The sequence below is a fragment of the Myotis lucifugus genome, unplaced genomic scaffold (genome assembly GCF_000147115.1).
Source record: "Myotis lucifugus unplaced genomic scaffold, Myoluc2.0 scaffold_330, whole genome shotgun sequence".
Taxonomy (NCBI): domain Eukaryota; kingdom Metazoa; phylum Chordata; class Mammalia; order Chiroptera; family Vespertilionidae; genus Myotis; species Myotis lucifugus.
Genome location: NW_005871378.1, coordinates 207,896 through 234,073, shown reverse-complemented (window position 1 = coordinate 234,073; position 26,178 = coordinate 207,896). Strand labels below are relative to the sequence as shown.

The 26,178-nt window shown below is 59.0% G+C and overlaps 1 protein-coding gene across 1 annotated transcript in view; it reads left to right on the top strand.

Moving 5' to 3' along the window:
- The window catches only part of ZMIZ1 (zinc finger MIZ-type containing 1), a 174,966-nt gene that overhangs the window by 115,320 nt on the left and 33,468 nt on the right, over window positions 1-26,178 (top strand). Inside the window, exon 7 of the mRNA XM_023764400.1 lies at window positions 25,974-26,118. Within this exon, the coding sequence (XP_023620168.1) occupies window positions 25,974-26,118 (145 nt within the window). The remainder of the gene's footprint in view (window positions 1-25,973; window positions 26,119-26,178) is intronic.

Below are 26,178 nucleotides of genomic sequence, written 5' to 3'. Positions count from 1 at the left end.
AGCCAGTGCTGGAAGCCCGCTGGGGAGCACAGATCTTGTCCCTGGGCTGTGGGAGCCACAGAGGACGTCCAGGAGTAGCTGCTGCCGAGCTGTAGTCCGGAGTCCATGCAGGGAAGTGGGGGAGCATGCGAGGTCGGGGCTCTGCTGCGGGAATGCCCCTGCCTCTGCTGACGCAATGGAAAGCCTGCCCTGTCACAGGGTTCCTGTTTTGTGGTCGCCCATGGTGGGGGGCAAGGGCAGCCAGCTCTTCTGAGGAGCTCTGGGAACTTGGTGGAACTTGGCCAGACCTCCCCTTGGCGCCCTCTGCTCTCTCCTGGAAAAAGAGGCCGTATTTGTGGAGCCTGTCCCAGTCTCTTCGGGGTGACCGCTAGGCCCGGGAGGTTTCAAATCAATGTGGGCCATTCAGCTCTCTGGGGCTGGGACTGCAGGGGCAGGTGACGGGGCAGCCTCTGGGCTGCTAGAGTCAGGCCTAGGGCAGCAGGAGACTTATGGGCACCCTCTCCGCCTCCTAAGGGTATAACCTGGTTGGTGATTCACAGATTTAACAGGTTCTGTTTCAGCCCCTACGTATAGAGGGAGGGCTGTGAAAATGGGGCGGGGGGGGGCGTTTCAGAGGGGAAGGGAAAAGGACCCAAGGTGCCCTTTTTGTCTCCTCCATCCACCTGCTGCCAGGCCCTGCTCAGATGTCACCACCCGGGAGCCTTCCCTGGTCCCCGCCCCAGACACCCACACAGACCTGGACCCTGTGTCCTGCGTTCCTTCCACTCGTTTGCACGCCCAGGACCCGCACTGTTTATGGGGTCACTTGTGCGCCGGGTGTCGGCCCCACTATATTGTGAGTGGCAGGATGGGACACCCATGACGTGTCTTAGTGCTGGGTGCTCAACAACCGTCTCTTAAATGACCACCCTGGGCATCGGTGGGTCACAGCAAAGGCAGTCCCCTGGGAAGAAAGGAGGAGGCCCGAGTTCTTGGCCAGCTGTGGCTTTCCAAGTGGACCATGTGACGTGGGGGAGCCCTCGCTGGGCCTCCAACTATAGGGAGAAGCACTGGATTACTGTGCTGTCCTGTGCAGCCACTAGCCACATGTGGCCATTTAAACGTCTATTAAATTAAATTAAAACCTCAGCTCGGTATCACACTGGCCACATTTCAGTTTTCAGTGGCCCCATCAGCACAGGAAGTTGTGTGGGACGGTGCTGCGCCTGGGGGTCTGTGTAAAGGCTCTTGGAGCTGTGTCATCGCCGGCCCACAAGGAGCAGGGCCCAGGGCCTGAAAGATGGGGACTGCCTGCCTCCTGTCAGCAGCTCCAGTCGCTGCTCCTACCCCAACCTCCCTGCACAGGGCTTGGGCCTCCCGCCCTTTCTGAAGCACAGGGCCCTGCAGGACCTCCCTGCCTCACCCCTGAGGCTCTTAAAATGGGGCCACCCAGTGTCTTTCCCAAGACAGTGTCGGGAACAATTATGAAACCCACATCTGTCGTTTGCTGGGTGACTTTGGGTAAGTCACTTGACTTCTCTAACCCTCTTTCTTCTAATCAATAAGATGTGCCTGCCTCTGCCTGGCCCCCTTGTAACGGAGCATCACGAGGTGGGCTGAGAGGGCTCAGCTCAGTGTCTGGCACATCACATTGTAACTGCTCACTGCGTGGCAGCTCTCATCACTAACCAGGTTGACGTGAGTCTGCACAGCAGACATTTAGCTCCCAAACCAGCTGGGCTTTTGGTCTCTTGAGTTCCTGGGCCCGAGAGACTGGGTGCTTCCTTGTCCCACCGCCATCTCCAGCCTCAGTTTCCTTTTCTGTAAGATGTTCTTGGAGGTGTTGTGAGCAGACAGGTCTTGCTGTGTAGTGTGGAGGGCGGGCCGCCCCGGGGTTGCTCCCCCTCCGGCATGACGGTGGCTGCTGCAGACAGAGAGCCTGAAGAAACCAGTGGGGGAGAGGGGGTGCGAATGTCCCTCGTTCTGTCCCGATGAGAAGCGGCAGGTCTGTCCCCAGTGGCTGCGCCTGGGAGGCCCGGTGTGTGTCCCAGGCCTGAAGGAAGCACGCATGGCCGGCACACACCCACTTTCATTTCCCTCTGGAGGAAGTCTGCACCTTGGGCCTCTGAAGCCCTCTGGTGACGCACAAGGACGTCTCCTCCCCTCTGAGGGCCATGGAGAGTTTGTTGGGGTCTGGGAGCCCCCACATTGTGCAGGGTGCATTTTCTGGGTAGAGGGTCCAGGAGCTGTGCCATGTTGAGGTGGTTCTGGGGTCAGGCCCAGGGCCAAGCCTGGCTTCCAGCTGTGCAGAGGGCTCCAGGAAAGGAACAAGGGACAGCACATTCTAGGAATTTCGGGGAGGTCGCAGGAGCCAGTGCGCTGCTTCCTCTCTCACCCCAGGCCTTGACGGCACTGCCCTGTGCTTGGCGCTGGTCTGGGGGCTGGGCGCTGGGCTCCAGAGGCTGAACAGCACTCAGCCCGGGCCTGAGGGACCAGACTGCACACAGGGAGAGTGCTGGGGCAGCTGTGTGGGGGCCTGAGGGGTTCCAGTGGGAGGACATGACCCTCCTGTGCCCCCCCCACCCCATTAGGGCTGGAGGCCCTCACCCCTTAGAGCAGTGGTTCTCAACCTTCCTAATGCCGCGACCCTTTAATACAGTTCCTCATGTTGTGGTGACCCCCAACCATAAAATCATTTTCGTTGCTACTTCATAACTGTAATTTTGCAACTGTTATGAATCGTCATGTAAATATCTGATATGCAGGATGTATTTTTATTGTTACAAATTGAACATAATTAAAGCATAGTGATTAATCACAAAAACAATATGTAATTATATATGTGTTTTCTGATGGTCTTAGGCGACCCCTGTGAAAGGGTTGTTCGACCCCCAAAGGGGTCGCGACCCACAAGTTGAGAGCTGCTGCCTTAGAGGCTTCTCTTCCCGAGCCTTGCTCACCATTATCTCCCCTCCCTCTACTGTCCACACACTGGGACCTCTGTCTAACCCTCACCAGGCCTCAGTTTCCTCATCTGTAAAATGGAATGGTACCTAGCTCACAGGGTTGTGGGAGCGTTAGAGTATATTCCAGCTGTAGCCTTGAACACAGTGCTAGGACCTGGTCAGCCCTGAGGAAACAGCAGCTGTCCTTGCTGCTCGGCCGTGGGTCTCCCTGCACGTGTGCAAGGCCTGTTACACTGGGACATGTCCTCCTACTTCCCTACCTTGTGATCCTCCATCACAGCCAGAACTTGTCGGAACGCCCTGCATCCCCACCGCCCACCGGCCTATGTGGGGGCCTTTACTCCAGTACAACACGAGGAATGCTCTGCTCTCTCCCCGGCACCCCTGCCTGGCCTCTGGGGCCCCAGGCCTCTTGGCCGAGGCTCAGGACTGCCTCAGTGTTTGCTAAGAGAAACTGGCTGCTCTGCAGGCATGAGGACAACTGGTATAACCCTCAGTTGGGTCTGCTTCTCATTTGCTCACAAAAGGCCCTGAAAGCTCCAGGGCCCAGCATAGCCCTGGATGGAGGGCGCACTTGCTGTCCGCTGTCCTGGGGAGCTCAGGGCGGCAGCACCCAAAGCCGCGAACACCCCCCACACACCTTACCAGACTCAGGGCAACCTCACCCACTGGGTCTCAGTAACTTCTGGGGTCCCCGCCCCACCTCAGGGTGGCAGCCCAGCCCAGGGAGGGGGCTGCCGAGAGCTTCCCTCTGAGAGCACAGGCTCTGGCTTCTGCCCAGGCCGCTCTGACCTGAAACAGGGGTGGGTCCTCCACCCTCTGTGCCCTGCCCGAAGGCACAGTGAGCAGCAGGCACCCTGGTGGGCAGGCTCCTGCCACAGATGAGGGGCATCACTGCCCAGCCACCCTCTAGCCCAGCACCCCCACCCCTCCTCGGAATTAAGCCTCCCCAGGACGGGACCGGCAGGCGGATAGGCCTCTCGGGGCTCTGAACTTTCCTGAGAAATACATTCGCTGACCGGGATGAAATTTTGTTCTCCGCGATGGAGATTTCTTCCCAGGCGGGGCTTCCGGATGCCCATCCCCTCTCACAGGAATGTGCAGGACACCTCCCTGGTCTTAGACACTTGATACCCCCGGCCTTGCTGGCACCCCACCCAGGCGACCTAGAGTTTGATACTTGAGTTGCCTCCTGTGTAAATGGGGGCGCCCTCACCTAGTAGGCCTATTGTAACAACGGGAGGGGCTGAGTGTCCTGCTGGGCACTGCATCACACACCCTCCGTGCTGCGTGCTCACTAATGTCCACGCCTGCGCCCCTCGCGGTTCACGGGGCAGTAATTACAGCGCTCAGTCCAGCCCTGGGTTGTGCAGGAACATTGTATTCAAGTTCATGGCTACAGCTCATTCAAGTTTGGATGTGCTGCATTCAGATGGGCTATAGTACACTAATATGTTTTGAGCGAATGAATAAACAATGGAGAGCTGGCTCTGGGTGGGATCGGTGGGAATGTGAAAAACACAGGGTCCCTGCCCTCGGGGAGCTTAAGGTCCCCAGGTGAAGATGTTGGGGATGGAGGAAAGGCAGTGGGTGTGCAGGGCTGTGCATGTGCCTGGGAGTGAAGTGGGGTGAGCCCATTGCGGGGGGAGGTGGGACTGGAGAATAGAAGTATAAGATGGAACGTTTTGGAAATGTGATGTGCAGTTTGCATCTGCACACGTGTATCATGTACCCATGCAACTGAACACGCATGTGTCCTATTGGACCCGTGCAGGGCACTTACATGTTGGATGACTGTTGACTGAGTGTATATGGAGGTGTTCTCACGGGTTTGTGCAGATTTGCTAGCACTCGGTGTTGGCGGGTGTCTGTGGCGTGGGAGCTGGGTGGTGTGTGAGGTGAACACGTTGCGATTCCTCTGGGCATGCCGATGCCCACGTCATCTCTCCCACCTTGAAAGGGCGAGGCAGGGCCAGTCTGTGTGGTCTCAGGCAGGTCTGCGATGCCTCGGCCTCCACACCCAGAACTTGGGATGATAATAGCAGTGACCGCGAGACCGCTGTGAGGACCGCCGAGTCCACGTGCCTGGCACAAATGATGCATTTCATGTTAACTGCTGTCGTCATGCTGAGGTAGGAGGGGCGTCCATGACTGGCCTGGCCTCTGCCTTCCCCTGTGCAGGCAGGCCCTTAGCCCACTCCAACCAGAGGGCAGACCCGGGGCTCTGAGAGGGGCTCACTCTGAGGCCTGGACACTTCTGGGCACGTTCCCCTCTGCCCCCAGATGGCCAACAGCATCTGGCACAGCGGCATTGCTCACGGCACGGCTCCCGGGGCTGGGGGAGGCCTAGGAAGGCCCGCTGGTGCGGACCCAGAAGGCCTGTCCCATCTTTGGGAAGATGACTGGACCTAGACCTCCAGGGAAGGGCGTTCCGTGGCTTTCCCGGGAAATCGGCCCTGGCTGGCCACAGCTTCCTCTCTGCCTGTCTCGGGGATGGCAGAAGAATTGTGTGAATATTCTCATTGCGCCCTGCAGACAGAGACTCTCGGACTGTTGCTGTATGGAGGCCTGCAGAGTCAGAGGGCCTCCTGCGTTCCACTCCTTGCCTCTCAGGGCCCCTACTTTCCCCATCTGAAAAATGGGATTATTGATTCCTACCCTACTTAGCACCAGGATTAAAGGACCTGGGGTAGGCTGGGCCTCTGAGCCCTCACAGCCTTGTTTCCTGGGCACAGCCACTTGGACAGGAACAGGTCCCCCATATCCTGCTGGCAGCCCTGCAAACTCACCTGGGCTGCTCTTCCCCTCTGGGGGAGGAGGGTGCAGGGAGGGTGAACACCCTGGCCAGGGGCCTTCCCCTAAACTGCTCACCCCGGGACCAGACTTCAGGGTGCTAAGTCAGCAGGAGTCAGGGTTACAGGTTGGAGCAGGAAGTAAAAATAGCGATGTTTCTAGAGCTCTTCAGCCTCCTGAGAGGGGAGCTGCTGTCATTATCAACACCGAGCAGAGGGAACTGCGGGCGGGGGTGGGAATGTCAGGGTGAAGGTCACGCTCCACCTCTGGACTTCACCTTCAGAGTGTGTCTTTAGTGCCCACCAGGAGACCTCCCCCTGCCTCCCCGACAGGCCTGAGCCAGCGTGGTGATCAGACCGCAGGATCTGGGGTGTGGTTAGGGATCCCTGAGCAGAGCAAGGATGAGGCTGTGACCCCATAAAAGATCCCACATGCCCTGTGTGGTCACCCAGGCCACGCACACAAACACACGCACACATGTGCTCTCCACCCTGGCGTGTCCCTCTCTGTTGAGGCAACTCCAGTGCAATGGAAACCCTCACTGTGGCCGCTCTGTTGTGAATGTTGAAGACCATCACTTGTTTGTGTACACTCTCCAGAAGCCGATTCCCCGGGGAAAGTCATGTTTTCTTAGGCTGAATCCTGGAAGTAGAATTGGAGCGATTGTTCCCCTTCTAAAGTTTTCCACGGCTGCCTGGAATGCCCTGCGGGACCCCAGTTAGGCAGCTGGGGCACCTTAGTTCAGGGGCCAGCCTCACTCTAGCCGTTGTGAGGTCACCGTGCTAGGGGATAGCCTGCCAGTCCCCGTTGACTGTTGAAGCAAGCTGCCAAAGTCACTGAGCCGGGCCTGTGGGCCGTTGAAGTCCTGCATCACCGTCAGCCTGACGTTCGGTCCCCGGGGCCCGGGAGAGGAAGGTCCAGTTGGATGGGAAAGGCTCCGTGGAGAGGAGGCAGAACCATGGAATCTGGAGGGCGATTTAGACAGAGAGGGGCAGCAACACAAGGAGAGCTGGCAGAGGCGAAGGGCGGCGGCCTGCAGGCGTTGGAAACCAGACACCTGGTGTTTTTCGCCACGGTCGTGATTTTCAGTGCTTGCGTGCGTGGTCTCCGTGCACTTTTGCTGGGGAAGAAGGGTGTGTAGCTGAAAAAGCATATGCCTCGTAGCCAAGCTCAGCCTGCAACCGGGAGGTTTGTCTGAGCTGCACGTAACAGCTGGTGCCTACTCACTCCATACAGGGCCTCGGCCTCCAGCCTGGACTGGCTTAGTCCTGTGGTGCCATGGAGTGCCCGTGACTGCCCTGGGAGCCGTGGCCCCTCACCCAGCCCAAGCCTGTTCCCTGCAGCCTCTGGGAGGTTCGGGTTTCTGCCCGCCAGGTGGGCAGCTCTCCATTCCCCACAGCAGCAGCTCAGCCCACAACACTGCCCTCCTCCTGCCACCTGAGCCCCCAGGTGCCATCTGCCACCCTATTTTCAGGCGGTCTTGGGGTAAGGGCAAGGAGAAGGCAGGCAGATCCCAGATGGGGCAGGTAGGGCACCCCAGCCTTGACGGGCAGGTAGTGTCTGGCCTGCCACCTGGCACCTGGTTGTCCCCACCTCTCCAGGAGTGGAGAGGGCAGGTCTGGTCACGTGTGGGCGTGTGTGAAAGGGATCTCCTAGTATCTCTCGTGGCGTCTCTGCATTGTGAGCAGTGGGGTCTGTCGGGGCGACCTGTGTGGATCTGACCATCTCTGTCCCAAGCCTGGCCATTCCTTGGGCCTTCCTGCCTGCCTCCCGTGTCTCTACCCATGAGTGCCTCTGCCTCTCCACCTGGCCCTTCCTGTCGCTCTCACTGTCTGTGTCCCTCCCTCTGTCTCAGTTCTGAGCCAATGAGAGTGCCTTTACCACCACCACCACCCCCCCCCACACACACATTGGATTGCTCTCCTTAATTTCATTTTCTCAGGGCTCCCAACTCACAAAAATAAACCCTCCCTCCCCACCCCTGCACTTTTTTGATTTAACAAGCCTGCTGGAAAACAATAGTGATTTCCGCATCGATCATAAACAGAAGTGATTACCATACAATTACAGCCTGAACCATCAGCCTGGATGCAATCACTGAGCCGCATTGTAAATCGGAAGACAATTGCCTGCAGAATTACCCCCAAATTGGTTTAAGTGGCAACAAAAGAGTGTTGGCATTTTGGGGAGGGGTGAGGGAATGCTGGTGATCCCAGCAGCGGGGTCTCCATTGGGGAGATCTCGGAGTCTTGCCTTTGAGGAAGTGGCTGGCTAGGGAGAGCTGCCTGCCGTCTTCCCCCACCCCATTCTTTTCCCTTCAATTACTTGCGCGTCTTGGCACAGTTTGTTGTGAACTCATTTATACTAATGTGTGAGTGGCTAAGTATACCTTCAACTGAGATGGCGGAGAAGGGTGCATCTCGGGAGAGGTGTTCCAGGGAGGCCTCCTCAGCTCCCTGATATACTCTCCCCAAATCCCATCTCACCCCTGGCTCGTCCGGGCACCTTGTCCCAGAAGGCTCTTCTCCTGTCTGGCTCGCACCCTGCTGCCTTCCCTCCCCCATCTCCCAGCCTGCTGGTGATTTCCTGCCAGGAACCTCCTACATTCCATCCAGGGCAGCCTACTCCTCCTGCAGCTGGACCAGCTGCAGGCCACAGTGCCCAGCCCCGTGGGCCAGGTCAGCCCACTCCTGGGAGCTTGCCAGCCACGGCTACATCAAGCTCCGAGGGGGCCCACCAGGCATGCTGCCGGTGACCTGCCTGCCTCTGCCCGGCCTCTGGTCCTGTGGGAAGTCCGCTGCCAGCGGGACATCTCTCAAGTGTCGGAAGACCGGACTCCTAATCGCCTGCTGTTTCTGCGGGGCTTGTCTTCCCTTGGGGAGCCTATTTCTCTGCAGGTCAGGCCGCTCTGAAGTTACTGGGAAGCCTGCCCACTGGCACACTTAGATTCTAGCAGATTTGTTCACATCTAGGTTCTAAGTGCTTTTGCATGTCTCCTCTGATCCTCGCTGAAGGGTTTGCACATGCTTGTGACTTTATGCTTGTTTTTGATAAAGGAGACCCCAATGGTGACGCAGCTCATGGCAGGTCACACCGTCGATCCTTGAGGAATGAAGTCTCAGGCCCCTGCTGGAGTGCCGCCCTCGCCAGCCTTCCCAGGCCCGCAGGACGCAGGCTGGGCTGGGGCCGGGGCCGGGGCCGGGTGGGGGTCATCTCCCCTGACCTTGGACCTGCCCTGAGACCTCCGACAATACCAATCATGTGAACAAGCTCTGTGGGGTGCTGCGTTCTGTTCACACATTCATTTGCACCTCTCGTCCCCACTGCAGCCCTGGGAGGGGACCCGGCTTGCCCAGAGCCCTCAGATTCATTCCTGGGCCCAGAAGCTGGTTTGGACCCCTGTCTGCCAGCCTTCGAGTCCAGCCTGTGCTCACTGGCATCCTGTAAAGCAGGAGGAAGCCTGGTGTCCCTGAGCTCTGAGCTCTCACTGGTCCAAGTGCCCCTGAGGCTCACTGTCTGGTTGCCCTGGTCACTGCTAAAGCCTCAGGCCCGGCCCATCTAGAGTTGGTATATTTAGAACCAAAAATTCTGTGGGTTACTCCGGTTCTGCCCTGTGCTGGGAGGGGCCTCAGTGCTGCCCTGGGCTTGGACTGACGGGCTGGGGCATGCTGGGAAGGGCCTGGCTTAGAGGTGACTCTGGGGTACCCCTGTGCCTGGCACCCCCCTCCTCGGTGCTGGCTTTGAGAGGAGGATACCAGTCTAGGGAAGCTGGGCGATGCAGTGCCAGGGAGAGGTTGCCACCTCCTCCTGCCCAGCAGACCTGCCCTCACTTGCCCCACCCTGAACCTTGCTCCTGCTGTGTGTCTCCTAGGTTGCCAGGTGTCCAGTGGGCAGGCAGAGCCACAAAGACTTGAGTCCTGTCTCTGCCACTGTGTGGTTTGTGCCATCTTTACCCAGGCGCCTCAGTGCTTTTCCTTAAAACGGAGCCTGCTGACCTGCCGGACTGTGAGACGGCAAAGGTGACCACGTTGTCAGTTCAGGGTTTTCAGAGAATAGCTGCTGTTGTCCTCGGCCTCAGAGTGCAGCCCTCCCTTCCAGGAGAGCAGGCCCAGCCTGTGGAGAGCATTGGTCACGTGCAGGCATTGCAAGCTGCCTCGTTGACCCTTCACGACAACCCCAGAAAGGCAGCGACCACTGTATCCTCCGTGTCTGACGGCGGAGCCAGGGCCTCACGTGGCCGTTTACACTTAAATGTAATGAAGTCAAGTTAAATAGAATGTAAAACTCAGCTCCTCAGCCACACTAGCCACTTTTCAAGGGCTCACTAGTCACACGGGCTGGTGGCTCCCGGGCAGAACAGCACAGACAGGAAGTTTCCATCCTGCAAAGCTTTGTTGGACAGCGCTGCTCCGTGTTGTCCCGTTTCACGGTGTGCGGGTGAGGATAAGGGCCTCACTTGTGGAACAGACGCAGGGAGGGGCGGCTGAGTGAGCCTGCCTGCTGGAACTGAGGGCACTCCCCTCCCCTCCTGCAGGAGGAGGCACAGGGCCAGCTGTGAGGAGTGATGGATGGCCCTGTGCCTGAGATAAATGTGGCAGTCAAGGTAATCGGATTGGGTGAGACGGTCTAATTTGTAGGCGAGGGTAGGAAGCGCCCAGCCATGCCTCGTCCCCGCCACCCATATTAGTTTAATCAAATGTCCAGTATCTAAATGGCTGGGCCCAGTGATGGATGGTGTGAGCTTTGTTAACTGCTCTTGCCCTGTCAAGCCAAACTTGCCAAGGCCGCCAGGCTCCTGGGCTCTTGAATTTGCTTTTTCTTGCTTGGTTGTCTCTGCGTGGGGCAGGAAGGGGGCTGTGGCTCCTGTCTGTCTTAAGCCTCTGATTTCTCAGAGAGGAGGTGGAAGAGGCAAGACCTGGGGAACGAGTGAGATGGAGTCAACCTCCATCTCTTTCGAGCAGCCTTCCCGGGTGGCTGCAGACCATCTTGAGGAGCTGACTCCCTAGAGCCCTGGACCCGGGCCTCACCGTGGCTTCCGTCTCTCTCATACTCTCCCGGCACCCTGGGCTAGCCTTTTCATTCTCTTAATGGAGTATTTCAATATGCCAGAAGTTGTTGGCTTTAATGTTGGAAAATTTGTCATCTTTTCCTGATTAGTGTTTGCTGTGGCTCCTTTGAGAATCTTCCCCAATCCCAAGGTCATGGAGATAATCTCCTATATCATCTTCTAGACAATGTATTGTATTGCCTTTTATTTATTTATTTATTTATTTATTTATTTATTTATGTCTGTGGTGTGAGGTAGGGGTCAGGTCTCCAGCCAGTCATTCTGAGCATGTGCTGTGGGTCCTTGGAGAGGCAAGGAGAAACAGGCGTTCTCCAACAGGCAGCTGAGAACAGCATGTATGACACGCCACCCTTTGTGTCAGGGTGGGATCTGCCCGTTTGTGCCAGGCCCATCCTCAGCCATCCATTGGTGTTGACTGTTGCCCATGTGTCAGGCACTGTTCCAGGCCGCGAGGATGTGGCAGTGACCACAGCATGTGGAAACCCTGCACCGGAACAAAAGCTCTCCCAGTGCAGGGAGTGGGCTGTTGGGGAGTAAATACGAGAGGAAGTAGAAGATGCCCAACACTCTGGAGGAGGAATAGCAGGCGAGCGCCGGGGAGGGAGTCGGTGCAGGGGGAGGTGTTGCAGTTTATCAGCTGGAAAGGTCAGGGAAGCCCTCACCAGGAAAGAGTAAGGACGCGGGAGGGGTGAACCACATGGGTGTCCAGGGCCAGGACCTGGCAGGCAGGCTTTGCAAAGGCTGTGCTGCGTGTAAACAACAGAATAGCTCTGGATGGAAACCCAAAGCTGCGGGCGTGGTTCCCCGGTGAGAGGAACCAGCAGCGAGCCTGGGGTGGGGAGACTGGTTTTCAGTGCGTACCCTTTTTCTACTTCTGTGTATTTTTAATCTCACTCACACATAACTTCTCCAAAATAACAGTTAAAAGTTAAGGGAGGGTGGCGCAAGGTACGGTGAGGTGGAACCATCAGATGTAATGGGAAAAGTGGGCCTAATCCCTCTTCTGGAATCTACCTGCAATGTTAGTTTTCTATGGAGAATGGATTTATGTGTGACTTATATAAATAAAAAGTGCTTTGATTAGGTAAAATAATTAGTGCCCACTTGCCTGTTGTGGTTGCTGTCCCTCTCTGAGCGCCAGCTCCCTCCTGTGAGATGGGGTGGTGATCCCCACTCCAGGGGAGTGTCAGGAAAAGAAGCTCAGAAGAGGAGGCATGCGTGGCGTCCCGCCTGGCCTGCAGCTGCCCCTCGTGGGGACATGTCCCGCACATGGCCTGTCTCTCTTTGAGGAGAAGCAGAGAATGGCTTCCTGGCCTCAGATTCTCCAAGGGCCCAGGAGGGCCCGGGCTCTGTGTTCCCACTCCTTGGGAGGCAGTCACATTTGCTCTGGGGCCCTGCCAGGTGGTCAGTGGTGTCAGGACCCGGGCGGCTGGTCTCCCCCTCCCCGCCTGGTGTTGCCTTCTCTCTGGGTGCCGTGTTCATTTTTCACTGCCTCCATTAGAGGCAGAAGGCACGGAGTGTTTCCTGCAGGGACAGAGCAGGCGCTGGAGGGGGGAGAGGGTGGGAGAGCTGGGTGGTGATTAAACACTGCAGAGACCTAAACAAATGATGCTCCCTCCCCCAGCCGCTCTGCAGGAGAAGTGGGGAGCTAGCCTGAACTGCAGATGGCCCAGGCTGCTGTCTGTCCCCCGCCTGTGATGACAGCTGCCCGGGCTGCTTCCTGAGAGCCTCAGCGTGCTGAGTGAGCTTGCTGAGCGAGTCTGTGGGGCCTAACGCAGCCCTTCAGCACCAGGAGGCAGGCCCAGAGGGAGGGTGCAGGGCCACACAGCTGACACCAGCAAGTGGTGGGGCTGAGAAATTCCATGGGGAGACAATACTAGTGACCTCATAGCAGAGAGTCTTGAATGAGCCGATGCAGATGCATATAAAGTGCTCAGAACAGAGCCTGGCCTGAAGCAAGTTCTCCATCCATATCGGCCACTGTCAAGATGGCCCCGGGACACCTTTCGAGCAACTCGGTGAGAGAGGTACATGCAGGTGAAGAAGCACAGGGCACACACCTGCCAGGCTCGGCCCCAGACCACACAGTTCAGAGAGAGTAGGTAACAGCCAGGCGCACCCTCTTCTGACTCCCCACCCCGTGTTCTTTCTTTTGTACCAAAACCAGGAAGAGAGTCCAGGTCAGAACCCCAGGGCCTTGAATGCGGAGATCAGGGAGGTCAGCAGCGATGTCGGAGACCATCTGCCAAGCACATGCTCTCCTGGTCTGAGAGCTTGTGTGCGTTCTGAACTCAGAAGGGGCGAGGGAAGAGTGGTTCCTTCCTCTCCCCCACCCCACCCCCTGTTCATGCAGCAAATGACCACTGAGCTCACCCACCATTCTAGACCTGTGCTTCTCAAAGCGGGGTCCCCGGACCCGCAGCACAAGCATCACCTGGGAACTGGTTAGAAATGTAACGCCTTAGGCTCCACCCCAGACCACTGAACCACACAGCCCCCTGGGTATGAGGCACAGCAGTCTGTATTTTAACAAGCTTCCAGATCATTCCGATGCGCAGGTAAAGTTGGGAACCCCCGGGCGAGACCTCTGTGGTTCAGTCCTGCGCTGGGACCTCACCATCCAGGACGTACATTCACCCAGACGTCACCCAGGTGTGCTACACCCTGAGTCACAGGTGCAGCCAGGAAGCACTAGATGTAAATGGAACCCTTACAAATGATTCTTATTTTCTTTGCAACAAGGCAGCTAGATATTTAAAGAAACCTCACAGAGAATCATCTCGTCACGTAAAGGCGCTTCTGCAGGGGGAAAGCTCTGCTCTCGCCACCCCCCGTGTTCTATAAATTCAGTCTCTCTGTCAGGTTTTCTTGGCATCTGTCAGGTTTTCTTGGCATGGTGTCCACCTTTGCGTAGCTAAAACAAGTAGATGGCATGCTAAGGAATGACAAGTAAAATAAAGAATGACAAGTAGTCTGGAAAATGCATAGGTGCCCCTGCAGTGGAGGAGAGCTCTGGGATGAGTGGAGGCCAGCCTGGTGTTAGGGCAGCTGGGGCAGCCACTGCCAACCCCTGCTGGGAACGTGGAGAGGTAACAGCCGGGCATGGGTGGGTTCCAGGGCTCCTTCAAACATTCGCACTCGGGGTTTCCTGGAAAAGGGGTGGCGTGACCAACTAGGAAGCCAGTACTTGGAAACGTGAAATGTGCAGGCAGGCCATCCACTGCTCTTGCTGGATAGATGGACGAGAGGGGAAACCCTGCCTGTGGTTTTGGGTGCAGAACCCACAGTGCAGGGTCAAGAAGGAGCATCTGAATCTGCCACTGAACGCCCGTGGGGCCGGCTCACGTGTCCCTGAGCTGAAACACCTGCCTAGTGTGCAGAGTGACTGCAGCTAGAGGGGTCCCTCTGCCCCTAAGGCAGCCGGCTGGCTCGGGCCTCAGCTCACAGGCCTGCAGTGGGAGGAGAAGCACTCACGGTGTTTCTTGCACCAGGAACCCGAGACTCTGGAGATAACCAGGTACCTCAGCCAGGGGAAGGAGGAGTGTAAGGTGCAAATGGTGGGAGGCAGGAGAGCTGGGGGTCCTGTCAGCAGGTTTTCCTGAATCTGCTTTCTCAAAGAGCAGTGACCTGAACCCAACTCTCAGTGGTCAAGGGTCACCTGACAAGGTGATGCCCGCCCCAGCCGCTGTCCCACCCCGTCACCTCAGCACACACCCTGTCACTGCTCAGGGCTGAGAGGTTTATCAGGCGGCTCCTCTATAGACACAAAGGCGCCTGGGTAGTCTCAGCTCCAGGACCCAGGACGGCCTCTATGCTGCTTCACTCGCAGGCTGGCGGGGGAGGTGCGGGGGGAGGAAACTTCCATTTGAGAGTCATGGGGTTGGACATGGGCTCCGGAGAGGATGGAGGGAGTGCACAGCAAGGCCTCCCAGCACACATGAAGGCTGTGGTGTTTAGACTCTGGGTCTTGGTGACCTTGGGAAGGAACTGGCCTCACTCCGATCTCTCCTTATGCTGGGAGCGGGAGGACACAGCCAAACTGCACGCACCCAGCTGGGAAGCCGTAGAAAAGTCAATTACCAGGGAAGAAGCGGGTTCCTGCAACCCCTCCTTACCCCCTGGCTCCCTGGGAGCAAGTATGGGCCGTGATGTTCAGCCCCCGGGAGAAACTACGCGTACAGAATAGAAAATGGGTTCTTCAGGTGGCACCTGCTGGAATGAGGGGCACGGCTCCAGGCTGCAGAGGCAGGGCAGGTGTGGCTCGGGTCTTGTCTTGCAACATACGGGGCGAGTTGCAAGATATAGGGAGAGCATCCTCGCTGCGCTGGGCCTCTGGCCTCCTCCATTCTGCTCAGGTGCTGCCGCGGAATGAGTTGGAAGTGGGGAGACTGGTGACTCTCAGCACCACCACCCCCACCCCCTATGGGTAGTCTGGTCAGTCCTGGGGTAGCCAAAGGGACTTGTCCTGTTGGAACCCACGTCCTCTCAGAATATGGGGGGTAGGCACAGAGGTCTCCTGGCCTCAGTCTCTTGTGGGGTGGCTCAGGGCCCAGCCCTCTCCACACCTGCTTTGCTATTAATGCTGTATAGTTTTCAGTGGAGGTGGTCTGGATCCCACCCTTGTCCTTCTGCAGGCTCAGGTGTTCCCTGAGACAGGTTACCCTCTTCTCTGTGTCACCCCTCATGTCTAAAATGGGGCCTGTGATACCCCCACCACCCGGTGGCTTGTGAGAGTCCAGGGGCCGGGGTGTGTGACCCAGCCCCCTCGAGGGGACACGGTGCTCAGTGGCAGCTCCCTGCCAGCTGGTCCCCCCGGACAGCAATGCTGACCGACACCCTGGCCCGAGCCCCTCCCTCTGAGCCCCTCCCTCCGGCTGGAGGACGGAGGCGCACCTACAGGAGGAGGGTAGCATTCTCTTTCCGACAAAACTGCCCACCTTGAGCTTCTCCGGGGTGTTTTTCGTTGGACCTGTGTTATCCAGGAAGGTTCAGATGTTGGTGGGAGGTGGGAGGTGGGAGGTGGGCGGGGAGTTTTCCAGGCTGGGATTTTCCCAAAGCCTCAGCCCGGACAGGCTCAGCCTGGCTGACTTCTCTGAGGCTGAGTCGCCTGCTCAGCAGGCCCAGCCTCCCCTGGGTGAGGGATGGACAGCCAAACCGGTTTGGGAATCAGCCCTGCCAGCTCTGAGGTCCCCAGAGTTCAGTTCCCAGGGTGAGTTCACACGCCTTGAGACTCCCAGCTCCTGCCAACCCGGGCATCCCTTGGGGATGGGGGTGGGAACGGACGAGTGTTCCTGGAGGGAGGGAATGGCCCAGAGTCCCTCTCGGGCTGGGCTGGACCTCAGGACCTGAGATGGCAGAACCTGCCAACCACTGGGAAGCAGGTGGGGCCCAGTGGGGCGGGGCAGAGTGGGGTGGGCCATGAGCCTCCAGATGCATCCTGGGCCGGCCACACCATCATCTGCTCGGTCTCCCTGCATGTGGGGCGGCCAGGCGGCCAGGCAGGAGAGGGGCAGGGTTGTTTTGACTTTCTTGCCCACACTGTGATGGGAGATGGCAGAGCAGGGAGCAGAGTGTGGGAATGATCTAGAAAAACCAGAAGTAGCTGGAACTCAGGACAGCATGCGGCTGGGTGCTGTGATACGGCCGTTTTGCAGGAAAGCAAGATGTCCCCAAGGAAAACCTCTCTGGTTTTATGTCCCAAGGGTCAGCTGTCAGGGTCCCCACAGTCCAACCTACAACCCTCCAGAAAAGACATTTCCTCTAACCAAGGGGAAGCCTCTCCCCTCACATCCACCCCTCCCAGCTCCCGTCACCCCTGGTCCTGCACACACCGCCGTCAGGCCTCAGCAGATACTCCCCACTCTGGGCCTCTGCCTCAGGAAACTGGGCACCTGGGCAAGGTGAGCTCTCTGGAGCCCCTCCCGTCTACAGCCCACACCTGGTGGGGGGGAGTGCCCAGTCCAGGTGTGAGGATGGGCCGCTCATCCCACAGCACCCGCAGGATTGAGAAGGGGTGGAGGCTGACCTCAGCTGGGAGAGATGTGGCCCCACTGTGAGGCCAGGGCTGAGTCCCGGGCCATCTGACTTCAGAGGCCCCGCAGGAAGTTGGTAGCAAACTGGGACAAGAAGCTGGGAGGATGCCTAATCCTGGGAAGGTGGGTGGGAGCACAGAACTGTTGTCTTGGGGCTGTGCCTGCTCCCAGATGCGTGACATCACAGGTTTGTGGGCCGGCAGCAGAATCCGTCCTGCAGTGTGACTAGGGGTGAATCACTCCCCTTGGGCTGCGATTTCTGCTTCGTAAACAGACAGGAAGCGGCCTCGGCCTGCCCCTCGCTGCGTGCGTGTTGTGGGCGTCAATGAAGCAGAGGGCGCCAGGCTGTAGGGAAAACGAAAGGGCTGTCTGTGCGCCCTCCTGACCCCGTCAGGTCTCCACTGTCCACAGTGGGGAGTGCCACTCCATTTCACAGACATGCCCACGTGGCCCCGGCTGCCCCCTGGGTTCGTGGTCATGATGGCACAGGCACCTGGCTTCCTGAGGCCCAGCAGCCACTGCCCCGGCACCCGCCCCTCTGGTCATGTGCATCCTGTGCTGTTTCCTCCTGGGAGGAGATGACCCGAGAGAAATGGCAAGGAGGGGCTCTTTTTCCGTTTCTGGGGGCGCCCAGCGGAGGCGGGCCCACAGAGCACAGCTAAGGAGAGCTGTGTGCGGGGGTGGGGGAGGCTCGGGTCACCAGTTCCTACTGGAAGCATGGGGGTGGGGGCAGCTCTGCCCTTGGCTCAGTCCCAGTCCCACCTTCTGCTGGACACATGGGGGGTGCGAGCTGAGGAGCGGCCAGGCCTCAGTGACCTGCCCCTTGTTGGTGCCACTCCGCAGGCCCCGTATGGGGAGGACTGCTGCAAGGTCCACCCCAGCGCCACGCCCGGGGCTCCCAGGAGGACTGGCCCAGACTGGCCGCCTGCACTGCACGGCGGGGGAGCAGCTCCCAGGGCCCGGCTCCCCTCAGTGCAGAGTGCCTGGCAGGGAGAACCCTGGGCCCAGCGGTGCTGGCAGCAGCACTGCCCGCCCCATATGCAGGAGCTGGTGCTGGCTGGGCCCCAGGCATGTGAGCACTGCGGTCCTCTTGGAGATGGGTGAAGGGAATTGTATTTTATCTGGGCAGCAGCACAGTAGATGGGAGACAGACGCGTCTTAATCCTAAAGGGATATGTGCTCAATATCAACAACAAAATAACAGTTTGTTCTTATATAATCCTTCCTCTGTGTCAGGCATTGTACTAGCACATCATGTGTATTCGCTTGTTTAATCCTCATGACAGTCGAGGAGCTGGTAATGCTTATCGTCCCCATTTTACAGAAGGGAAAACCAGAGTGCGGAAAGGTTAAGTAATGCACCCCAGGTCACACAGCTGCTAAGGGGTTGAGCTGGGATTTGAGCAGCCTGGGTTCAAGTTACCCTGATAGTCCGGGTCTCAGGCACAGTGAGCACAGTGCTTGGCCACGCTGCCTTCTGGAGGCAGCAGGTAGCCGGCCTTTTATAGCTCCCAGGTTTCCAGTTGAGACTCTGGCATGAAGCTAGCCATTTCTCATGTGTGCTTTAAAACTCGGGCCTTCCCTTCATTTGGGGGCTCCTCGCACCAGGCCTGAGAGCAGAGGGTCCTCCTGTTGTCGCCTCACGTTACAGCTGAGATAGGCTCTCCCAGGCCATTGTCGTCTCCATCCCCATGTCTTCCCCCTTCGCCCTCCCCTCCGGGGCCTCACCTCTCCTCTGCACGGGTCTGAAGTCTGGAAGCCTGGTCCCCAGGTGCAGGCAGGAGTTCCCACCACCCTGACCCCCAAGCTTTCCTGGGCAGCGGTCCCAGGACTCCGTGTTCGGGAGATGAAAGAGGAAGATCAGAGGGTAGGAGGGTGTGGCCTGGGCCGGGGAGGCAGGAAGAGAAGCAGCAGCGTCCCCCGGGAGCCCCGGTGCGAGGCTGTGGGAAGGCCACGTGGGCAGACACCATTAGCATGAAGACCGGGGCCAGCCCCTGAGCAGAGGGGACCCAGGGCTGCAGCCGGCCTCCCAAGTTAAACGACCTTGTTGTTTCTGTCAACGGCTTACCTTCAGTCCCCATTTTGGCGGCTCCCCAATGGCTCTGCAGGTCACAAAACAAGGGTCACCTGACTTGGTTGCAGATTGTGTTTGATGAAGCACTAGCCTCTGTACACATCCGTGAAGGGATTTCTCTCAGGGCTTATGCCCCTGAGGATAGGGCCCTGCCCTGGAGGAAGGGGGGGCTGCCGGCAGGTTTAAAGGTCACGGGGGCAGGTCGCAGGTGTTGCCCTGGGGGTCCGGGTCTCAGGCACAGCGTGCCCAGTGTCTGTCCCGCTCGCCCGTCCTTTGCATGTTGGGTTATCCAGCTGTGATTCATTTCAGTCCCTTAGTCGTGTGTTTGCATAGCCTGTGCCAGACGTTGCTCTGGGTGCTGGGGTGGCAGAAGCGAACCCCTCGGATCCCAGTGTGGCCTCAGGGCTCCTGTTCCCGCTGTAGAACACCACAGCTTTCCCCAGGTAACCACTGAGCCCCGCTGTCCACCTGCACCGCCTCTGGGGACGCGATCGGCAAGGTCCTCGGGCTGTCTTGCCGAGTGTGGGTTGCTGAGAGGCGGGGCTGGAGGCTGAGAGCAAGGATGGGACACACTTGTCATAATTCAGGGGAGAACAGACACAGCGGCAGAAGGTGATGGGGACAGAAAAGAAGCCGAAGGGACAGACTGCAGAGATGCAGGCCATGATGATCTGAGGGTGGGGCAGGAGAGGGCACTGGAGGGGCATCGCCTGGGCTGGCTGAGGTGCTCCTGGGAATCCAGTGGCCATGGCACAGGCTCCTGGGTCAGGGAGGCAGGGGGAGAGGGAGGAGCCCAGCGTGGTTGCCTGGTTCTTCATCCTGACTCCCCGGTGAGGCCCCCCAGCTTTCAGGCCAGACTTCCCCCTGGGAATGGGACCCCCGTGCTCTGCTGCCATTTGTATGGATTCAGTTAAGCGGATGGGGAGGAAGCATTTGAAAAAGTGCCATTCATGTTGTTCATTGGCAGTGAACCCGGCTGCATTGCTCCCGGGACCTCTTTCCACCCCTCTCTGCCCCACTCGCCTCCCCCCTCCACCAGGGCACGGCTTGAGAGGGCCATGACTGGCAGGTCGCCTCCTGGGCACCCAAGCCCTGTCCATCCTGGGTCTTGGAAGCCCCTCCCTCTCGCTCACACACACTGCTCCTCTGTCCTGCAGCAGCCTGTTAGCAGCTGGGAGGCTCTTTGATACAGCACGCTTTTGTTTCATTTGCGCGAGGCGTCCCCAGGCGGCAGCACCTTTGCTAATCCTCCTGGATGGCCCACTGCCACTCCACCCCTTCCTGATGCCCAGGCCTGACTGAGAATGAGCATCCAGGCCAGCTAGCCTCCCCCTGCTCGCCTCCACGGGGAGAGCTGCCTTGTTTTTCCTGTGGCCACCATGGCTGCCTCTGGTTTTGGCCCCTTTCCAAGCCTGAGTGCAGCCTGGGAGGGACAGCCTCTCACACGTACCCAGTGAGCTTGTCTGCCCCTTTGATGCTCTGGCTTTCAGACCCCAGCCTCTGTCTCCCCTCCACCCCCAGCTGCTCCCTGTCCGCTGGCTAAGAGCTGCTCTAGAAAACACAGCTCCACCTCCCTACCTGGAGCCCCGCAGTTCCCACGTCAGGAATGCAGGCTCCTCCATCCGCTGCCTCTCAGAGAAAATGTGACCCTGGCCCTGGTCCATCTGGTCAGCCCAGCCTGGGCGGCTGCTCTCCCGGAAGCTGCAGATACAGAGGCAAATGCAAGGCTGGTCACTGTCCCCAAGGGGGGCACACCTGGGCCCGGCAGGGCTAAGCCTCCCCAGGGCTCCACTGCAGACCTGCCCTCACTCTTACATCTGTTGGTTGTTGTTGTTTCTTGTCCCTAAAGGACACTGTAGTGGCTGCAGGCTGTCAGGGGGGTTGGCCAGGAAGATCTTGGGGCTCCCCCCTGGTGCCTTCCCTCAGACATGCGTCCTGCACCCCTCTGACTCTCGGGCCCAGCATCACTTTCATTTCTCGTCCAGAGGAGCTCATGGTGCCTTAGCGTGGTGTCCTCTGGTGCAGGGCCCCTAGACCCGTCTCCCGGAGCCCAGGAATAGAAGGTGTGCCGCCCCTGGTCTCACGCACCACTGTTTCCTGTCCCCCTGGTGCAGACCACACAGGGCACAGCATCTGCTGTGAGTGAGGAACGTGCTGCTGGCAGGTGCCCGGCGTTGTTGACGTCCGTGGCAGGTCTGGAGTGGACCCCGGGGTCCCTTGGGGTTTCCTCGACAGGCTGGAGAGATGTGTCGGCAGTGGGAGCATCAGAGATCAGCCGCCGTGTCTTCTTCCTCCCTGGAGTCCCCTCTCCCTTCCACGGACCCCTCGGGACTCCTGCTTCCCCTGTGGACGTGGCCTTCTGGAATTTGGCTGCTAAAGGCCAGGGCTCAAGATGGGGCCAAATGAAATCTGGGCCTGGGTTGCGGCTGTTCTGGACGCTAAGGAACCTGCCCTGCCCGCCCCATTCACAGTGCTGCGGGGGGTCCTCGTCGTCTTCCGGGGCCTCCCACACACTGAGCCCCCACACACACCTGTGACTTTCAGAGCTCACGCCACCCAGTTCATGTGTCTCTGTGCTCTGCCGTGTGGTCAGAGTGCACAGAGGTGCCAAGGCCCCGTCTGTCCTGGTGGCCACTCGGCTGCCAGCCAAGGTCGATACCACTAATGCCTTTGGAACAAGCCCGCGTGTAGCGCTGTGTTGCTGGTGCTGCTCCTGCGCTTCTCCCTGGTGACTTGGCTCCTCCTTACAACTATGTGTGGGAGTGGAGTTACCACCACCCACTTTAGAGACGAAGAAACCGAGCCACAGGACGGTCAGATGAGTTGCCGAAGGGGCCACGTGGGTGGCAGAGGCAGAGCTGGGATCAGGTCTTGCAGATCCGTCCCCGAGGCGGTGCCTCCCAGCTTGCCTGGTGTTACGTGGTGTGGCGGTGGGTGTTGGATTGAGGGGCTGCTTTTCTGGGGCTGCTGTGGTCTCTGCCCACCCTCCCTCCCGTTCTTGGACACCCCTGCGGTTGGTTGACAGCAGTCATTACGGCTCAGGTGCACTCGCTGAGGCGGGCAGCTTCTGTTCAGCCCATTTCACAGATGGGAAATCGCAGCGCCACATGGTGAAGCCGCTTGAGTGGCGGGACCCAACTTCCAAGTCCCGTCTGTGGGACTCCAGAGCCTGGGCTCTTAGCCCTGCTGCCCACGGCCTGCCTCTGTGCTCCCCTCCCCTCCCCTCCCTCTCCTGGGTGCTGTGGCACTGGTGTCCCTCAGGGCTTCTTTGACACCTTCTGGAGGGGCCTGGGATGGCTTCCTCTCAGTCACAGGCACCTTGCTGCCTGTGGAGAACAGCACATATGCACATGTGCCCTCTGCTCTCTGGAGACCTCGTGCAGAGCTTGCGAGGACTGTGCTCACCACGCACCAGACACGGTTTTAACCACGTGATGCGTGTTAGTGTCCTTCAGACAGCAGAATAACCTTAAGGCAGTGGTTCTCAACCTTCTGGCCCTTTAAATACAGTTCCTCATGTTGTGACCCAACCATAAAATTATTTTCGTTGCTACTTCATAACTGTAATGTTGCTACTGTTATGAATCGTCATGTAAATATCTGATATGCAGGATGGTCTTAGGCGACCCCTGTGAAAGGGTCGTTCGACCGCCAAAGGGGTCGCGACCCACAGGTTGAGAACCGCTGCCTTAAGGAGTGTGCATGCGTGTTGTGCCCATTGAACAGATCAAAACACTGAAGCCCAGAGCGCTTCTGTAAGTTGCCCGAGGTCACGTAGTTCTCAGTGGTGGCGCTCACAGGATGAGGGAAGGGTGGCTCCCCGAGCAGTCGGAGGGACACTCCTGACCCTGCCTGCACGGCCAGTGTCTCCCTGAAATTCTTCCCGTGACTGGTGTGCTCTGTGCACACCACACCAGGCCTGCCCACCGACCTCCCCACCCCGGGACTCCTCGTGCCCGGGACTCCTCCCCAGTCCAGCGCGTGCCCAGAGCAGAGACACACAGGACAGCCAGGTCCCGGGCACATGCAGACACACTCCCGGAGCCCTGGACACCCACCCCGCTGGGCTGTCTTTCTGTGTGTGTCATCTCTACCTGCCTCTGTCTGCCGGTCCTGCTGGTTCTGACAGCGCCCAGACTCCCTGTCTGGCTGCAGATTCCCACACGCTGTCATTCACTAGCATTTGCCTCGGAACAGCCTGTGTTGGTTTAAGCCGTGATGACAGCATGCACTGGGTCCGTCTGCCGCGCCTCTCCCCGCCCGGATGCGTCTCCCCGCCGTGTGTCTGCCTGGGGGGCCTCTGTGCTCAGGCCCAGGGGTGAGGGCGCTGCTTCCTCGCCCCCCGTCTTGTCCCTCTTAGTTGCAGGAGCGTGGCTGCCCTGGCATTTGTGTTGTGCACTGGCTGCCTGATGCACACACCCCATCTGTCACAGCATCTAAGCCCGACCACGCCACCCGCCTCCCTGCATTTTCTCCCCTTTAAGGAAAACACTCCATTAGCGATAGGAAGATGAGGGCGGTCCTTGACCAAGCGGGAGGGTGGCCGGTGTCATTGGAGGAAAGCTCTGAATGCCTCCTGCACGGCTCCGGCTCGGTGGCCCCCAGGAGGAGCGAGGGCTGGGAGGGGCGGGAGGGCAGGGCGGGCAGCGGGCGCACCATCTGTGCCGTCCTTTGTGCTGGCAGCCGAGCAGTCCCTGCATCGCTGTGATCCAGCGCCTCGTGCTTGGCGTGCAAATGAGTTTCCAGATGCCCAGTGCCCCCCGCACAAAGAAGCAGTAACTAGGGGCTTGGGAGAAGAATGGCGCAATCTAGAAATTCATTTCTGTTTGTGAATAGCTGCTCCCCCCCAGCTGCGGCAGCCGTGTACTGGGCGCCCACTCTAGAGGCGTTTGCCTCGGTTTCTGAGCAGACACAGGCCAGGGTGGGGGCTTCTCTCCAGCGCTCTCCTCCCTGTGCAGTAGTGGCAAGGCGAGCCCCACAGGAAGGGGCAGGACACAGCTTTTATGACATAGCTGGCCCATTGGCACCCCGGCCTGGAGCGAGACACGGGCACTCTAGTGGGAGGGGGCACACGCTGGATTGTGGCCCCCACGGGCATCTTTGTGCCCCACACAGCTGAGAAGATATACCCAGCAGCCCTGGTGGGATGCTCACCTGTCTGCCCCATTCCCTGTAAGAACCACTGCCCTTCCCTTGACCTTGGGCCCCAGCCTGCCCATGGGAACGTGGGCACCTCTCTCCCTGGCAGCTCACAGCAGGACTGGATGGGCAGAGTGCTTCTGCTGGTCCTAAAACCGCCTCCTGGACCCTGCCCACTCAGTGAGGGGCAGGAAAGGACCCGCTGCTCCCCAAATGCTGGGCCCGTTTGCTCCCCACTCCTGATAGAGCCTGCCTGGGCCACAGGCAGGGCCAGAGCCTGGCAGGGTCTCAGATGGTTCCCAGCCCTGCTGGTGGGGGACCCTGTTCAGGTTCTGAGCGGTTTGAAGTGGCAGCTGCCCAGTCACTCCAGCATCTTTCCCCAGTGCCGGCTGAACATGGAAAGGGACTCAGCCAAGGCCCGCGATGCCGTCCGAGGGGCTGGAGGCCATGCTGCTTGGTGTTTGCCTTTTGAAGGGTTTCCTCTCCTCCCCACATTCTGGCCCCAAGTTAGACTTTATCACTGGGGCAAGGGCACCAACTGTGTGTCTGGCCCTCACTAGTTGCTGGAGCGAGTGACTTCGCCTGCCTGAGCCTCAGTCATCTCGTCTGTAGAATGGGGATAGTAGCTGACATCCTGGATCCTGCAGGGCATTCGAGGGAAGGCCACAGAAGCATGATGCACAGCGTTCAGATGGGAGACCCTGGAAATGAGGGAGTGGACTCTGTCCAGCCAAGTGGCTGAAGCAGTCCTGGGTTCCAAAGGTCCCTGGCCACCTGGCCTGGTTGACTCTTTCCAGAGCTATCAGATCAGTCTGAGTGAAGTGCTCATGGCAGGAGTGGGGCATGGCCAGGGTGCGGTCCCCCCCCCCCCCCCGCCCTCCCGGTGGCTTCTGCGCAGTCTCAGCAGTTCCCACATCTGCTCCTCACCACAGCCCTGGGAGGAAATCAGGGCAAGAGTCATCACTCCTCTCCCCTGCAAGCAAACTGAGGCCCAGAGAGGGTCTGCCAGCTCCTTCAGGTCACACAGCAAACTGATGACCGCCGAGCCCTCCTGACTCCTCACTCCCTCCCCAAACCTCAACTCGCTCTTGCACTTCGGAAAGACTGACCAGACATGCTGACCTTGAGGGTGCTTTTGGCCCCTGGTGGCCACACTGGGACAATGACGGATGAAAGCAAATGGGCACTTTCCTACCCTGCTAATTAGAGCTGCTTTGCTCTTGGTTTTCAAGGCGTCTCTAAGGCTGGATGTGGAGGGTTCCCAGGCGTTCCTGCCTCTGGTGCCCTTGGGAGACTCTGGCTTAGCTCCCACCCCACCCCACCCCTGGGCAGCCCTCTGCCTGGGAGTCCTCTGTCGTCTCCAGCCTTGTGCCAGCAGCACAAGGCCGGTCTCAGCTGTGACCGAAGCTATGCGCACACCTGCTCAGGGAGCCCATGGTCGGAGGGGTTCCGTGGAGAATGGTGCAGGCACTCCTGGGCTTGTCCACAGGCTCCGGGAAGCTCTGGGCTTTGTCTCAGCCTTTGGTTTGGGCTCCCCGCCCCCGGGGAGAAGCCACATCGAGCTGCCTGTCCAGAGTCTGGGGGTGGGCTTCACTGAGACGCCTGGGGGCGGCTGGCCGTGCTGTTTGGCTCCCCTGGTCTCCCCTTGGCATCATCTCTGCCGTCCCCTCCACCATCCTGCCTCTCTTCTTTGCCATTGAAATCGGCCCCCCTGTGAGCTGCTCCTACAGCCACAGAAGCTTTTCAGGGGGGTGTTAGTCCCACTTTACAGGTGAGAACACTGAGGCCTCCTGTGCAGTCTTAGTGACCCTCCTGGTGTCACACAGAAGTGGGGAGCGTTGCTAACACTGGGAGAGTGAGGTGGGGCGGGCACGTCACAGTGGTGGCCGAGGTGACACTAATCGTCCTCTCTGTCCTTGCAGCCCTGCTGTCCTCCTGGTGCGAGGAGCTCGGCCGCCTGCTGCTGCTGCGACATCAGAAGAGCCGCCAGAGCGACCCCCCCGGGAAACTCCCCATGCAGCCCCCCCTCAACTCCATGAGCTCCATGAAACCCACTCTGTCGCACAGGTGAGAGGGCAGTGTCCCCAGGCTGGGCCAGGGGCTGCTTGGGTGGTAGGCAGGCTTGGC